Here is an 18,491-nt window from a genome sequence, read left to right as displayed (position 1 = left end):
ATTTAGTTTGAAAACAAAATATACACTGTGAGAGGTCAGATTATATTTAATCTTTCCCCTGCAATTGCAAATTCAGTTTTTGCAAATGTTCCATGACATCAGTTAAAAACATTAAGTCTTGTAACCACTCGTCATCGTTTAATTCTGAATAGGTTATTTCCTTTCATTTTAGAAATACAGTTATCGGATCAAACAAATCTACAAAACAATTTAATACAATTGTAGCTAGATAACCATCTAACAATGTAAAAGAAATTAATGTCATTTGGAAGTTCTTCGTCCTTTAATTCTTCAAGGAAATTTTTGAATTGTCGATGATTTTTTGCATTGGTGGGAATGTAATTTACAATGTGTAACACTGTTTTCATAACATCAGGATATTTGAAATATTTTGTAACGAGATGTTCGCGGTGAATTATGCAGTGAATCGGTATGAATTGCGGAATTTGAGAATCATTTCTTAAAATCCCAATAAGACCGATTCTTTTTACATTGCCGTAGCTCCATCAGTTGCAATGCTTACAAGTTTATTAAGAAGTACATCAAAAGTTTTTATTATGAAATATAATGCATTTTTAATATCGACACCGCGGGTTGACTCTTGAAGTGCTACTAAATCTAATGATTCTTCTTAAACAACGAAGTCAGGTGAAACAAAACGAATGAAAACTGCCAATTGCGGAAGATCTGTGATATCTGTCGCTTCGTCAAGGGCTAAGCTGAATGTAATACAGTTCTTCAAATCCTTTTTTAAATTATATTCAAGAGATGTATTAATTGCAGTTATGCGTTATTCGGTTGTGTGTCTCGAAATGGGAATTAGCAAAACAACTTGGTGCAATGCTGCATTATTTAGATCTAAAACTTAAAGTACATCTTCCAAGTTTTTTTAATAAACTCTCCCTCTCCATACGGGCATTTTGCACTAGCAATATTCCAGGCAATAACTAAACTGGCTTCAGCCACATTATTAGCTTGATTGCAACAGATCATCGAAATTGACTGTTGTTTATTTAAATTTGATTTTAAAGAAGCAAGTTTATCTTTTCTTAATTTGGAATTTGGTGGATACTGATTAGAAAACTGAGGATGATTGGTTTCATAATGTCGACGTAAATTGCTAGCTTTATAATTTCTGATCGTAGAATTACAACTGCCGTAAAAACTGCCAATTGAGGAAGATCTGTGATATCTGTCGATTCGTCAAGGAACGATAATAATTTTGTTAAAATATTATAGCACAAGAAATGAAATAGGAACTCGGGTACATTTATCGAGAGCCACAAATAATCCTTCAAAGAGCGGCATGTGGCTCGCGAGCCACCCCTGATATATATATTATGATTAACTAGGGTGATCTGAAAAAAATTGTTTCATTTCTCAAATAACTTAAGAAATATGCTAACTAAGTAGATAATCTGGGCTAGTTCAATCGAAAATAGAATCTTTTCTGGAACATCGTTTCAATATACATAAATTAATATAAAGTCATTTATTTATTTTTCTCTGAAAAATAAAGCTACAGTACTACAATAACAAAAGAAAAATAATAAAAAAAGCGTAAAAAAATAACATTTAGAATTATCATGAACAGTTTTTATTTGCAGAAGATATACTTTTATTTTTGTAGCTTTTTAAGATATAGATTCTTTAAAAGATAATAAATACCATAAAGTTTCATAATATAAACTCAGAATATCCAGAGGGTTTAAAAAGGTATCGTGCATATTGATGAGGCATAGTGCAGGATAGCGCATATTTGATAGTGCAGAATAAAATGCGACAAAAAATTTGAACTCAGATTGATTCAACTTATTAAGCAACAAATAAATTTTATTGACTTATAAATAAGTTTAAATTTTAGAGTAAAAAACCATTCAAATAAATATTTTGAACCATTTTCGTCACATATCTAATTGATGGTTCAACTTCAAAGTAAAAATTCAAAAAACTATTTTCCAAATATTTATTTAAGCATTTAAAAACTTAATTTTATATTCAAGTCAGTTAAAAACTAAAAACGTTTCCTTTCTCACTTTTTCTGAAAAACATATTTGTCAGGAATGAATAATAGTTTTCTCATCCTAACGAAATAATTAGTTCTTCACGAATGCAAATACATTTTTAAAAAATATTTATAGTTCCCTCATAAATGTATTTTCCGACTTTTAATAAATTTTGAAAACTGCGTCGCAGCTAGAAAGTTTTCCAATTGTAAGATATGCTAAAAACGTGAACAAAGAAAATCTTGAAAATATCTTTAACATGTTTACAAAACATGTTAACTTTCAAGTTTATTAAATTTCAAAACATTTAACTTCATCATTATAAACGTTTTTAAATCATCTATCTCGAGTTGACTATTATTTTCTCTGTGAAGCAAAATAATTAACTCGTAATTACGAATGCAATTGCATTTTATATATATATATATATATATATATATATATATATATATATATATATATATATATATATATATATATATATATATATATATATATATATATATATATATATATATATATATATATATATATATAACATAATAAATAAATACATTAAGGACAAAAAGAAAAAAAAACTCGAATAAAATTAAGGAAAATAATAAGTTATTTATTTTATTAACATTTATTAATATTTATTTTATTTCATTTAGCAGCATTTTATTTTATTTTATTTGTTGCAAATATTTTGTAAAAAAAATATTTTGAGTTCTCCTCACACTATTGTATTGATATATTTTGCTTTGGCTATATTGATACAATATTAGAAAGCACTCCTTTTTGCGGATATAATCGTGTGAGCTGATGAAAAGATTATATCCTTTATTTTCCGGTTTTTTATTATTTCCTTTCCTTTTTTTCTGATTTTTTTTTCTCCGGTTTCTTATTATTTTTATTATTATTTTCCACCACCCCCCTTTTTTTTTCCTCCATTGCCCTGTAATGTTTTCCATGTTTTCTCTACATTTTGAACCGGAAAATTGTCTCAACTTATTTAATGGACTAATTGTAATTACTAACATTTCCCTTTTTGTGTATGATTTAAGAATTTATCGGGGCTTGTTTGCAAGATTCTCTCTAGCTCTTGAGAGAGAATTGGATTTTCCTGCTCTCCATACAAAGATTACTTAATATATATATATATATATATATATATATATATATATATATATATATATATATATATATATATATATATATATATATATATATATATATATATATATATATATATATATATATATATATATATATATATATATATATATATATATATACCAGGGGTGGCCAAGCTCCTTGATAGTCGAGCCGTTTTTTAAAATTTGAAATTTTTCGCGAGCCGCAATTAATTACGTATTTAAAAATAGACGAAAAAGGTATGAATTTTTTTTTTTTACAGAAGTTATATTTATTGAAAACATATAAATGAAAATACAAAACACGTGTATTGAATTTAAATTCTGAAAATTAAGCACATTTATTTTACTTCTATTGATAATTCTTTTAAACTAAATAATTGGTGACAGCACTTCTCAGTAATTCTTTGAGATGCTGGTTAGTTAAAACTGATCGGTGTTTGGATTTCACAAATTTTAAAGTGGAATAAAATGATTCACATAAGTACGTTGTTTCTAATATTGAAATAATTCGACAAGCAGCCAGCCTTTTTTAATTCAGGATACTTCGATTCTGGTACAAATTTCCAAAATTCAGTAATCGACTTCGACTTATATTTTAATTGTAGAGCTTGATCTTCTTGCATCTCTATTAATTATAATTCTACAGATGCTTTTTGGGGTATAATTATACTGGAAATGGAAAACTCACACTGAATTACACTCTATAACAAAAAAATCGACGCACCAAGAAGAAGTTATCCGATTGAAACGAAAATTGGTGGATAGGAAGACAATGTACAGAATAGTAAATGATTAAAATTTCAGAGCAATTGAATAATTTATTGCAGAGTTACAGTAACGAGTTCAATAAAGTGTTGATCCGCCTCTAGCCTGGATACAAGCTGCCACACAGCGTGGCATAGACCGATAAAGCTCCCGGATGGTCTCTTGTGGTATTTCCTGCCAAATTCAATCCAATTGTCGAACGAGGTCATCAACATTCCGTGCCAGATGCAATCGCTTTCCCATCATATCCCAGACATGCTCGATGGGAGAGAAATCTGGTGATCTGGCAGGCCAAGGAAGAGTTTGACAAGCTTGCAGACAGTTTATAGCAACACGTGCCGTATGTAGTCTGGCATTGTCTTGCTGAAAAACCAGCCCAGGGCGCTGCAAAAGGAACGGTAGCAAAACAGGTCTTAGGATGTCGTCGACGTACCGCTGTGTAGTAAGTGTACCTCTAATGACGACCAAAGGGGTCCGGCTGTCAAAAGAAATGGCACCCCAGACCATAATGCCTTGTTGAGGGCCGGTGTGGCGTGCAATAGTGAAGATAAGATCCCCCCTCTGCCCTGTGCGTCTCCAAATACGTCTTCGATGATCGTCAGGACACAGTTGGAAGCGGGATTCATCGCTAAAGACTATACGTCCCCAGTCGGCATCATTCCAGCCATATCTGTTCAAAACATTCATGCATACAAAATTTCAAAGCAATCGAATGATTGCTTCTTGGTGCGTAGATGTTTTTGTTATAGAGTGTATGTTAATTTTAAATGGATTCAGAAAAAAATCAAGAGACGATTTAAAATATTTCAAGTTTGTTCAATATTGAAACAAATTTTTTTAATTCGAGATAAATGACACAATATTTTATTTTTAATGTCCTTTTGAAAAAGTCGTAATTTAGTTTGAAAACAAAATATACACTGTGAGAGGTCAGATTATATTTAATCTTTCCCCTGCAATTGCAAATTCAGTTTTTGCAAATGTTCCATGACATCAGTTAAAAACATTAAGTCTTGTAACCACTCGTCATCGTTTAATTCTGAATAGGTTATTTCCTTTCATTTTAGAAATACAGTTATCGGATCAAACAAATCTACAAAACAATTTAATACAATTGTAGCTAGATAACCATCTAACAATGTAAAAGAAATTAATGTCATTTGGAAGTTCTTCGTCCTTTAATTCTTCAAGGAAATTTTTGAATTGTCGATGATTTTTTGCATTGGTGGGAATGTAATTTACAATGTGTAACACTGTTTTCATAACATCAGGATATTTGAAATATTTTGTAACGAGATGTTCGCGGTGAATTATGCAGTGAATCGGTATGAATTGCGGAATTTGAGAATCATTTCTTAAAATCCCAATAAGACCGATTCTTTTTACATTGCCGTAGCTCCATCAGTTGCAATGCTTACAAGTTTATTAAGAAGTACATCAAAAGTTTTTATTATGAAATATAATGCATTTTTAATATCGACACCGCGGGTTGACTCTTGAAGTGCTACTAAATCTAATGATTCTTCTTAAACAACGAAGTCAGGTGAAACAAAACGAATGAAAACTGCCAATTGCGGAAGATCTGTGATATCTGTCGCTTCGTCAAGGGCTAAGCTGAATGCAATACAGTTCTTCAAATCCTTTTTTAAATTATATTCAAGAGATGTATTAATTGTAGTTATGCGTTATTCGGTTGTGTGTCTCGAAATGGGAATTAGCAAAACAACTTGGTGCAATGCTGCATTATTTAGATCTAAAACTTAAAGTACATCTTCCAAGTTTTTTTAATAAACTCTCCCTCTCCATACGGGCATTTTGCACTAGCAATATTCCAGGCAATAACTAAACTGGCTTCAGCCACATTATTAGCTTGATTGCAACAGATCATCGAAATTGACTGTTGTTTATTTAAATTTGATTTTAAAGAAGCAAGTTTATCTTTTCTTAATTTGGAATTTGGTGGATACTGATTAGAAAACTGAGGATGATTGGTTTCATAATGTCGACGTAAATTGCTAGCTTTATAATTTCTGATCGTAGAATTACAACTGCCGTAAAAACTGCCAATTGAGGAAGATCTGTGATATCTGTCGATTCGTCAAGGAACGATAATAATTTTGTTAAAATATAATAGCACAAGAAATGAAATAGGAACTCGGGTACATTTATCGAGAGCCACAAATAATCCTTCAAAGAGCGGCATGTGGCTCGCGAGCCACCCCTGATATATATATTATGATTAACTAGGGTGATCTAAAAAAATTGTTTCATTTCTCAAATAACTTAAGAAATATGCTAACTAAGTAGATAATCTGGGCTAGTTCAATCGAAAATAGAATCTTTTCTGGAACATCGTTTCAATATACATAAATTAATATAAAGTCATTTATTTATTTTTCTCTGAAAAATAAAGCTACAGTACTACAATAACAAAAGAAAAATAATAAAAAAAGCGTAAAAAAATAACATTTAGAATTATCATGAACAGTTTTTATTTGCAGAAGATATACTTTTATTTTTGTAGCTTTTTGAGATATAGATTCTTTAAAAGATAATAAATACCATAAAGTTTCATAATATAAACTCAGAATATCCAGAGGGTTTAAAAAGGTATCGTGCATATTGATGAGGCATAGTGCAGGATAGCGCATATTTGATAGTGCAGAATAAAATGCGACAAAAAATTTGAACTCAGATTGATTCAACTTATTAAGCAACAAATAAATTTTATTGACTTATAAATAAGTTTAAATTTTAGAGTAAAAAACCATTCAAATAAATATTTTGAACCATTTTCGTCACATATCTAATTGATGGTTCAACTTCAAAGTAAAAATTCAAAAAACTATTTTCCAAATATTTATTTAAGCATTTAAAAACTTAATTTTATATTCAAGTCAGTTAAAAACTAAAAACGTTTCCTTTCTCACTTTTTCTGAAAAACATATTTGTCAGGAATGAATAATAGTTTTCTCATCCTAACGAAATAATTAGTTCTTCACGAATGCAAATACATTTTTAAAAAATATTTATAGTTCCCTCATAAATGTATTTTCCGACTTTTAATAAATTTTGAAAACTGCGTCGCAGCTAGAAAGTTTTCCAATTGTAAGATATGCTAAAAACGTGAACAAAGAAAATCTTGAAAATATCTTTAACATGTTTACAAAACATGTTAACTTTCAAGTTTATTAAATTTCAAAACATTTAACTTCATCATTATAAACGTTTTTAAATCATCTATCTCGAGTTGACTATTATTTTCTCTGTGAAGCAAAATAATTAACTCGTAATTACGAATGCAATTGCATTTTAAAAAAATTATTTATAACGTTATTCATAGATGTAAGCAATTACTCGTACATTATAACTAGTAACACATTATTCCAATTTCCGATTATTTTATATTTATTATTTCCAATTATTTAATGAATATAAAAATCAGCCGCCTTTAAAAGAACTTTTTCCAATCATAGCATTTGTTAAAAATGGAAACAAAAATTTATTTGTTTAATATATTACTTTAAAACATGTTCTAAAAAACATTTGGAAACATGCTTTAATTTTTAAGTTGATTAAACATCAAAATATTCTTTCCTCACCTTTATTAAAATATCCGTCTGTAATTGTCGTAATTTGTCTTCATAACAAAATAATTGACTCACAATAACGCTTCTACATTTTTTCTTAAAACAGTTGCTTGCAATAATGGTTAACTCCTAAATATGTTTTTCAATTTTTAGTAAATTTGGAAATCAGCTTCAATAATAGGATGTATTCCAATTGTAGCATCTGTTGAAAATGTGAACAAAAAAGAATCGTTCAACTTTCTGCACGTCGTCTGGTTAATGGACAGGTGCCGCTAGTATCGGTGCCAAAATTAAACCTACCCATCCCCTCCTTCCTTTATTTTTTCCATTTTACCGTCTTTTCCAGCGAAGGAATAAATATTGGCTTTTTGCCTAGGTATGTATTCGGCGCATCAACCCCCCACGACGACCAGCGTTTTACGCTATTCTACAGAAATTAATAATTACTGGTTTCTCAAAGCTGTTATTAGAATAATTTTTCCCAGAATAGTAAATGAAATCATTTTTTAATGATGAATTGCTAAATTTAAAAAAAAACTATTCATGTTGAATGTGATGTTAATTATTACAGCGGATGTTTATCAGTTGTAAAAAGATCACATACACCATTTGTTGATTTTTAACATCTAAGTTGTAAAAGTTGGTAATAAATAATGGCAAGCTGTTATAAGAATATTTTTCCCAGAATAGTAAACGAAATCATCTTTTTAATGATGAATTGCTAAATTTAAAAAAAAAAACTATTCATGTTGAATGTGATGTTAACTATTATAGCTGATGTTTATCAGTTGTAAAAAGATCACCATTTGTTAATTTTTAACATCTATGATAAAAGCTGGTAATAAATAATGGCAAGCTGTTATTAGAATATTTTTCCGAGAATAGTAAATGAAATCATTTTTTTAATGATGAATTGCTAAATTAAAAAAAAATATTCTTGTTGAATGCAATGTTAATTATTACAGCTGATGTTTATCAGTTATAAAAAGATCACCATTTGTTGATTTTTAACATCTATGATAAAAGCTGGTAATAAATAATGGCAAGCTGTTATTAGAATATTTTTCCCAGAATAGTAAATGAAATCATTTTTTAATGATGAATTGCTAAATTAAAAAAAAAAACTATTCATGTTGAATGCGATGTTAATTATTACAGCTGATGTTTATCAGTTGTAAAAAGATCACATTCACCATTTGTAGATTTTTAACATCTATGATAAAAGTTGGTAATAAATAATTATTAATGTAATTTGTCTAACATTACTTTTTTTTAACATTTTCTAAAAAAATATATTTATTTTATTTTATGAAAGCCGACCCAATTTTGAGTTCACGACTATTAATGCTAAACTCCGCAGACTTGTAATTTTGAACACAATCAAAAAGATAAGGGAGCTCCTGGATCAAGCATTGAGACAACTAGCCTCCGAGGAGGACTTTTTGATGGAGCTGGCTCGCATTTGCGTTAAATCAAGAGGAAAACCTCCATGGTTAGCCCGACGGCAAGGGGATTCTAACTCATGTTTCGTCTTCTATTGCGGATATTTTACGTCAGCACTGTGGCCGGTGTGAGTCGGAAATAGAATTTGTATCAACCAACCGATGCTGAGATTCGAACCCGGGCTCCCTCATTTGAAGGCGAATGCACTATTCACTGAGTTAACCGCAACTCTAAAAAAATACATTAAAATTACTAAAATATTTCAACTGAATTTACTTTGGTCGATATAGGAAAATAAAAATGGAAAACATTATTAAAAGGCGCAGTATAGCCTACCGAAGGCAGTATGAAATAGCCTTAAAAGGGCAGTATAGCCGATTTCGAACTCTGCACCCTTAAATACTAATTTTTATAGTTTTTTTTTCCAATTACGTTCTAAGAAGTTGCAGTATTCTAGAGTATACGTTAATCAGCAATAAGTTACAGTGATAATATCAAACTGGCATATCAAGATTTTTTAAATGTTCTTAATGGAAATCTAAAAATAAATGAAAAAAATCAATTTGTAGTAATTATCTCTAGGTACACATAATTCCTTGAAACGAAATAAAGTTTTTAAAAAAAAGGCGAAGATCGAAGGAACCACAAACATTATGTTATAATATTTAAATTTCACTTGCAAATATGAATTGATTTTATTCGAATTTAACTCAGCAATTTATAAAAAAAATTTTATTCGATTCGTGAGTGAATTAATGCAGATTTGTTCCTTTTTTACATCTCTAACAAAGACCTCATTGATCGCGACTCTCAACATGCATTCTTAGAATTCTTGTCAACAACAAAAAAAAAGAGTGTATACGTGGTAGCGGTTTCAAATTAATATTTAATCTAGTAAAAAAAATAAGTGCTGTCGAAATCTAACGATATCCTGGACTACATGGATATACATGTGAAACATTGAGATCATTTTTTTCCACTACTGATTAACTCTGGATTAAAAACATTGAAACCAGTTTGATTGCCGAAGAAACAGAAAGGCGTTGAAAAGTTATAATTACAGACTGCTCCGTGTTTCATCAGACATCCAAACTTGTTTTAATGTTTTTCATCCAGCTTTTCACCCTAAAAGTTTAAAGAGAGCCGCGATGGCTCAGGGGATAGAGCGTTCGCCTTCCAATGCGGCGAACCGGGTTCGAATCCCAGTCGATACAAATTCCGCATCCGGCTTGCGCCAACCACAATGCTGACGTGAAATATCCTCAGTGGTAGACGGATCATGGGTTAGAGTCCCCTTGCCGTCAGACTAACCGTGGAAGGTTCTCGCGGTCTTCCTCTCCATGTGACGCAAATGCTGGTAAGTTCCATCAGAAAAAGTCCTCCACGAAGGCAAATTTCTCCCAATACTTGATCTAGGAGTTTCCTTGTCTTCTGGATTGGGTTCAAAATTACAAGTCTACGGAGTTGAACATTAGTAGTCGTAAACCCAAAAATTGGGTCAGCTGTTCAACATCATTTATAAAATATAAAGTATTATAAAATAGTTTGAAAAATTTTGCTACGATACAGTTGCATAAATATTAATTTACAACGATCAGTATTTATATATTTTCTTCTTCATTTTTGGATAAATATTCCAAAAATATAGATTAAGGGTAGTGAATATGTATGCTTTTAAGCACTATCATTTCTAGTTTATTTCTTTGCTAATATGGCAGCAAGCGGAAATTTTTTAAATATTATTGAATTTTCGAAATATTGATATAATATTTCGTCATTCCATTTTTTTCTAACGAAAGCTCTCTCAGTGCCTAATATATCTAACTTTTCTAAGAATCACTTCGTCGAGGGCACTATATAGCTGGGTCAATATCATTTTAATTACACGAGAAAGACAAATAGATCAGAGAGATTAATTGCACCCATGTTCGAAGCGGAATCTTCCAGGTACGAGGCCAACTCCTTGACCACCACATCCGGTCGGATTATTTCGTCTTTTTATTTTCGATCGTCTAGGCTTCATTCTAGTTTCATCATACTAATTAATAATATTCCACAATATACTACGATGAGGTTTCGAGGCGAGGGAACATTTTTATCATACATTTGAGAGCTCCCGTTTCGTCACAAATAACGTGATTTCCTGACGAAATGATTCTCAAAGTTAACGAAATATAGCTCAAGGATTCCTGTGTCGTCAAAAGGGAGAATTTTATTTCTGAGAGTGTATATATTCATGGCATTCCAAACAATAAACAAACGTAATGAAAGTTCTAAAAAATATGAGTATTTTTTTATTTTACACTCACTATAAAAACAGAAACATTATAACTAAGCAGACGTTTATGGTAACACTCAACCAGAAAAGCAAAGTTGGTAATGCAACTTGAAACGATTGAAAATGAGTGAAAGATGGATTCGTTTGACTACCTGAAAACGGTTTGGTTATCCGCAATGGGTATTTCATAATTGCATCTCTTGCTCCCCTCCATGGATGCGGACCTTCAAGCCTGTATTGATACGGAAGACTTGGACCCAATATACAAATCAAAAATAAAACTGGATCAAAAAACATCATTTTCAATAAATTTGGTTTTGCACCATATTCTGATGCGATTGAGTCAATGTACGTTAGGTAATCAACCTCTATTGTGTGTCTTGGTGATTCTACGTATCTCTCTTCCCTAGTTTTCTTTTCCAAACACGTGTTTTCTATCATAGTTTCTACCGGAGGCAGTTTCACTTTGCCTTTAAGAAGCATTGCGAACCATTGACACTGCGAATCTGCTATTGGAAACACTGCTCCATTCGGCTGGCATAATCCTATAAAAGCAAGCGAAGGATGCTGTAAAGACAAAGGAAACATATATTTGTATAAATCTACTTTGTTGTCTTTGAAATCGGCAAAATCCTCCTTTATGAAGGGGAAACTGATGTGGTAACCTGTGGCGAAGACTACTACGTCAACAGGAGTAGCTGACTCTTCGTTGTCAAAAACTACGCCATTTTCTGTGAATCTCTTTATGTTTGGTCTTATAATTATGCGTCCTGACATTATTTTTGATGGCATGTAATCATTTGTAGTTGGATGTTGTCTCAGAAATCGATGTTTCGGCTGCAGGCCATATAATTTGTGATCAAAAGCTACGTTTACGATAGTCTTTTCAAGAATGGAGCTGCAGAGATCATACCCAACAAGAGACAGTATAAAATAAAAGAGTCGACAAGTTAATGAAGGATCAAAGGGGTATCCTAAGGGACCACGCCTGGCCACAACCCAAGTTCCTCTTCTTGTGCTTAAAAATACCTGAAAAATTAAGAGAAACATATTTTTAAAATTTAAACTAGAAAAACTAACAAATATTGATCTGTAATACGATTGCACTATGACGACCACCTTTAAAAATTATTCTCAAAATATTCATCTAAAATGAAAATCGAAATATATGAGCATTAGTGGTTACTGTTTAATATTTAAAGTTTAATTAAGTTTATAATTAATACAATTGCACTGTGACGTCCACCTTTGAAGTACATTTTAGAATTTTTTTCGTTAAAAATGAAGACAGAAATATATGAACAACAGGGGTAGCAATATAATATTTAAGCAAAGAAAAACAAAACAAAAACATTGTTAAAATTTGAAGAATCACTAGTGTGGAAAACGGGAATAACGCATTTTGACTAACTCAATTGCCAAATTTAGTGTTGTCTTTAACAATCACGTTTCAACCCCTCTCAATTTCCTGCGACAACCAAACTGGTCTTAGAAATAACTAATTTCGTCTTATTTGTTAATGATTCGACAAATAATGACTTTTTATTCTTCCTCGTATAAATTTCAATTTTTTTATTTGTATACTTTTTCAGCTTCCTTTTTAAAAACATTCTCAAAATATAAACAATAGGCGATCATTACAGAGCATAACAAAATTCAAATAAACGGATATTTGTTTTAATCATTATTACTCAATTCATTAGTTAAAGAAAAAATACGAATTTAAATTCAAATCAATAATTGAACCGAAATGTTGAAGAAACTTCTACAATAAGGATTTTCATGATAAACTATGTATTTGTCTGTATTAATTTAAATCAATTTTGTGAGACAAAGTATTACAGTTTTGAATTAAACATTCCAAACTCTATCGTCTTTGTAGGCTCTTCCAGTATCTGCTATCTCATTCAATCTTGGTTCACCTTAAGTTTTAATTGTTCCAATTCGGGACGGGATAGCCTGGTTGGTAAGGCGTTAGGCCCTTGTCCATGTGACTGGTGCACGTTAAATCTGCCGGGTCACAAAGGCCTCCATGTTACCATGAAAAATCATACCTCTGATGGTAATGATGGAGATTGGCCGTTCTCTGGTTCAGGTAAAAATCACGATCTGTGGATGAATGAATTTGTCCACCTGATAAATGGGCAGTGACGTGTGTGTGCGGCTGAAGTCGTATTCATGTATAATCAAGAGATTCTTTATTTCCCTAGTATGACTTAGCTTAACGTATTACTAATTTTTTTTTTTTAAATTGCGTAAATTATTATTCAAGACAACCTCACAAAGTGAATAATAATTATAGTGTTGCCAATAGATAAATACCCCGAGCTTATGGTGCCATGTAAAAGAATGTTATTACTATTTTCATTATTATTATTATTATTGTTGTTGTTGAAATTACTAGCAGATTTATGAAAAAAGGAGTATTACCTGCTTCGCTCTTTCGCTCATTTCCACTGCTACGTCTGATCCTGAATTTGCAGCACCAACGACAACCACTCTTAAATCCTTGAAAGCATCACAAGTTTTCAAAGAGTGGGCATGTACAATTTTCCCTCCAAATAATTTTTGCCCCGGAAACTGAGGAAAATTTCTGAGCGCATGATGACCAGTACACACCATGACACCATCGTAATCTTCTTCAACCTCTTCAGCAAATTTTTCACTCATTTCATCGACTTTTCGCACTATGACAGTCCATCTTCCCGTTTCCTGATAGTCTCTGGCTCTAAATACACTCACAACTTGATTATGAAAACGAATAAACGGGCGTATTCGAAAGTGGTCAGCATACATTTCAAGATACTTTAACATCTCAGTGTGGTGCATGTAGTTTGGAAAGTCGGCTGGAGGTGGGAAGTCAGTATAAGCACTCAGTTCTTTGTGACTGTTTACAACAGTGGACTTCATTACTGATGGTTTACCCAATTCATCATCGTCATGATATCGCCAAAGTCCCCCAATATTTCCAGTTTTCTCAAAACAAACGACATCTATGCTCTCTTCTATACAGGCTTTAATTGCAGTTATGCCACAAGGGCCTGCACCAATGACTGCAACTCTCATTTTTAAATCGGCACCTAAAGAATAATACGGTAATATAAATATGGCAATGTAAATTAGCAGAAACATTGAAAAATCAGCCAACAGTTTAAATGGAATTCGATTGTATTATAACCATAAACTCAATTGTCCATAAAATCTGTTACGACCTATACAATGGCGTATAAAGCGGGGAGCAAGGGAGGATATTTGTCCCGGGCTGTCTTAGTGGCGCCAAGATGATGAAAAAAAATTAGAAATGAATTCCAGAGTAAAATGCTTTTTCATTAAAATATCCCGAATTTTATGTGCTAATTGTGGGGCCTTAACCTCAAAATTTTATTTGTTTTACCTAAAAATTTAGCAAGATGTCCATTAATATTGTAAATACATGTAGGTTTCTTATTGTTATTTTAAACAAATTGGTAATATGTTTAATAAAAAACGTCTTCATAAAAAAATATAAAAAACGTAAAAAACAATAAAAAAATAAAAAACATTAAAAAAACAATAAAATGTCTTTAAAAACAATAAACACAATCAAAAGCATATAAGTGTAATAGAAACTATATTATTAACATACGCTGTTAATTTTTAAACCGAATCAGGTGAAAGTTATTCAGTTACGTTGTCTTAAAAATCATTGCATACAGTAGCAGTAATAAAAAAATAAAAAAATGCCAAGTGCAATTGACTTAAAGTATTTACAATATCTCAAACTTATAATTGTTCGGAAAAGCCCTTTTTTTTAAGTCCTACACCATCTTCTAAGGGGCTCAAAAACAGAGTTCGGAGCTGTGAACCTTGGCTACGACTCTCGACCTATATAAGAGCTTAAAAGGCTAAGTATTATTTTAGCAGGAAATTTAAAAATAAATAAATGAAAAAAACTGTAGAGTTTTTTAATTTCAGTTTTAAAAAAATTTGAAATATAGTTGAAATTATTTATCAAAACAAAATGTATAGTATTGAAAAATGTATCAACTGCATAACAATAAAAAAATTTTAAATATTCGTGCAAAAGAATTATTCAAGTGTCTAAGTATTATTCGATTTCAAGCTGCACATGCTTTGTACTCATTTTGCGAAACATGCAAGCAAAAAACAATCCTTGCATGTAATATGCGTATGAAATTTCCAGTTTTCGAAAAAAACAATTCGTGTTGTGTATATACGTATTTTGTTTCTTTCCTTTATTCTTCAAAGGTTTAAACAAATATCGTTCAGATATCTTCGATATCTTGACATTGTTCGTGCTTGTCAAGTATTTGTTGTGACTATTTTCGAATTATTTGCCGATACATAAATTTTAAAGATTTGTCGATATCGCATAGACTAACATCCTTCTATTTTCTTACAACAAAATTATTTTATAAGAAATTGAGTTGTTTTTACGTTTGTAATTTTTAAGTATATTAAAACAATATTGAAATTAAAACAAATAAATTTAATCAATATATTTTTACCGGTATTTTCACTGCTTGTTTGACGTTTAATAAAGGTATGAAATTTAAAAATTTAAGTTCCTCATTCTTGTGACATTTTCATTAATCCTTGATCTACTAACAGCATAAAAACAGTAAAAAACTTTTAACTTTACTTTTTAACTTTCAAAGCAGACCAGCCAACAAAACACTGATCCAAAGCAGTGGATACAGAACCAACAGCAATCGTTTATGCAAGATATGTCTTGTACATAAGAGCATTCCGTAATTGCTACAAAACATAACCAACAGCAATCGTTTATACAAGATATGTCTTGTACATAAGAGCATTCCGTAATTGCTACAAAACATAACCAACAGCAATCGTTTATGCAAGATATGTCTTGTACATAAGAGCATTCCGTAATCGCTGTCCTTTATATATAGTTTTAGAATTCATGTTAAAATGAAGAAAAACTATTTTGACTATTAAAGACAACAAATTATTGATTAAGATAAAAAGGCACAAAAATTACCACTAGTGAGGAAAATGAGATGAAATTATCATTATCGAAACTTTTTGGGTGTTTTCATGAAACCTGGAGGTCGTATTTCTAATATCGTCTTCCAACTCTTTTTTATTTCGATTGAAAATCAATCAGGTTTTTGATAGTTTAATTCCGCCTTCCTCAGTAGTGATTGATTAACTCTGATTGTGTTTTTCCCCGCTTAAAAAGTGTGCAGAAGGCGAATATCTATATGTTTGTATAATATCCATAATAGTGGTAGGTCAGTACCTTAACTACTATGCATCACGACTCACCTTCGTGTATAAGTCTATTTATAAAATACCTATGACGCTTGTTAAACTATATTAAAACTTAGATTTTTGAGATTCGATAAAAAAAAATTTTTTTTTAGAAGTAACAGCTGTGTGGGTTCATTTCAATAACAGAAGCTCTATTTTAAAGACGAATCCATTTTTTTTTTATTTCAACTTAAAATGCAATTACACTAGGATCTCCAATTCTTACGCTGCAGTAACTATATTGAAAATAAAAATATTAAAATCTTCTACGAAGAGTTCAATTTATTTTTCTAAAATAATACATTTAAAACCCGTAAAACATCCAATTGCAAATTATGATTTTTAAAAATACAGTTTAAAAGAATAATTGTATTTGCGTTTATTGGATTTTTGTTCTTCCAATGTACAATTTATTTCTCTCAACGTTTAATAACATTGATCAAGTATGAATTGGATAGCCAAATTTAGCTTTCAAAAATTATTTAAAGTTCGCAAGAAATAAAAGCAAATCAATGCAATTTTGAATACTTATGATTATACTTGTATCATTAATCAATAATAATTATTCGCGGATTTAGTTACTTTTTTTTAAACTTTACCAGTAAATTATGCAATTTAACTTGATATTTTTTTAGTTGATGTAAAGAATCTCAGATCATGACCAAGAATGACATATTCTCAGAAAAAATACTTACCAAGTCTTTTTAGCTTGATTTTGTTATATAGAGCCCTTTTTGACACCTTTCTTTTGTTTTAAATTTTCAGTCTTATTATGCAGCCAATTATTTTACAAAAATTAAATTCTTTAATTTTAATATTCGAATTCAAATGTTAAATTTTCCCACTTTCGAAAGAAAAAGTCTGCCAAAATTTAAAATTAAAGGAATTTAAAAAAAAAATACTTTTTGAAATTTATTTATATTTTCGAAGAAAAGATACCTCAAAATTAATCATTTTAACATGGATTGAAATTAACAACATCTGGCACCTTTTAAGACGATATGGGAAAAAATAAAAACTCTACACCATTTAAATATTTCTTTCTTTAAATCTATAACAATATTTACATATAAATATAAAATCTAATGAGAAAAATTAGCACTTAATACATTAAAGTTAAATTTTCCCACTTTTGAAAGAAAATGCTTGGCAAAATGTAGAATAAAGGAAATTTGAAAAAAAAAACTTTTTGAAATTTATTCATATTTTCGAAGAAAAGATACATCAAAATTAATCATTTTAAAATGGGCTTGAAAATAACAGCATCTAGCTCCTTTTAAGACGATATATTGGAAAAAACAAAAACTCTATACTATCTAAATATTTCTTTCTTTAAATCTATAACAATACTTACACATAAATATAAAAATCTACTGAGAAAAATTAGAAAAGTAAATTAATACCTCAACTCCAAGTCTAAACGATCGTCAATGTCTCAAGTTATTAAGCTTAATGCTTCATAATGTTACAAAAAGTCAACTATATTTTCCTTAAGAACAATTAATGTTATTAACTTGTCACATTAAATTTATTCCAAAGTTACCGTATCGTATACGGAAATCTTGCAATGTCAACGACGTCAATGTTATAACACAAAACACAATAGATTTGGCGAGTTTTGTCTCTTTAATTTTCATTCCTTCTTCGATTTAAAATACTCAACACGATTTCGGTGGGTATCTGTGGAAATTCCAATTACTTTGGTATAATTGCTAACTGCACGATGACATAATTTAAGTCATTCATTCGCTTTAAAGATAATATGTACTACAAGTCATTTTAAAGGACGTTTACAGTAATACTCATAAAATCCTATTCGCAAGTCTTGACAAGAATTTTAAAAAATAATAATGAAATTCGAGTGATTCATTTTTGATTTCCACTTTTTCTTTTTGAAAGAATCCTCGAAACTACTTTTAAATGAAGAAGGGCATTCGAATAGTAGAAACATAGTGTGATTTGAAATTTCAATAATTTTTTTTCTATTTATATAATT

The 18,491-nt window shown here is 30.3% G+C and overlaps 2 protein-coding genes across 2 annotated transcripts in view; both read right to left on the bottom strand.

Annotated features, from left to right (window-relative positions):
• Positions 1-7,757, bottom strand: part of LOC107444465 (sodium channel protein 1 brain) — a 79,643-nt gene extending 71,886 nt beyond the window's left edge. Inside the window, exon 1 of the mRNA XM_016058615.3 lies at positions 7,513-7,757. The gene's annotated coding sequence lies outside the window, so the exon portion shown is untranslated. The remainder of the gene's footprint in view (positions 1-7,512) is intronic.
• A 3,451-nt stretch (positions 7,758-11,208) lies between these two features.
• On the bottom strand, positions 11,209-18,166 carry LOC107444470 (flavin-containing monooxygenase 5). The gene is made up of 3 exons (XM_016058621.3): positions 17,899-18,166; positions 13,652-14,301; positions 11,209-12,250 (listed from the first exon to the last, which is right to left on the bottom strand). Exons 2-3 carry the CDS (start codon positions 14,285-14,287, stop codon positions 11,252-11,254), a joined length of 1,635 nt encoding a protein of 544 aa, XP_015914107.1. The 5' UTR covers positions 14,288-14,301; positions 17,899-18,166; the 3' UTR covers positions 11,209-11,251.
• Between the last annotated feature and the right edge of the window lie 325 nt (positions 18,167-18,491).

Source organism: Parasteatoda tepidariorum, chromosome 4 (assembly GCF_982258835.1).
Source record: "Parasteatoda tepidariorum strain Cologne lab strain chromosome 4, Ptep-v5.0, whole genome shotgun sequence".
Taxonomy (NCBI): Eukaryota; Metazoa; Arthropoda; class Arachnida; order Araneae; family Theridiidae; genus Parasteatoda; species Parasteatoda tepidariorum.
This window is presented reverse-complemented; position numbering and strand designations above follow the sequence as displayed.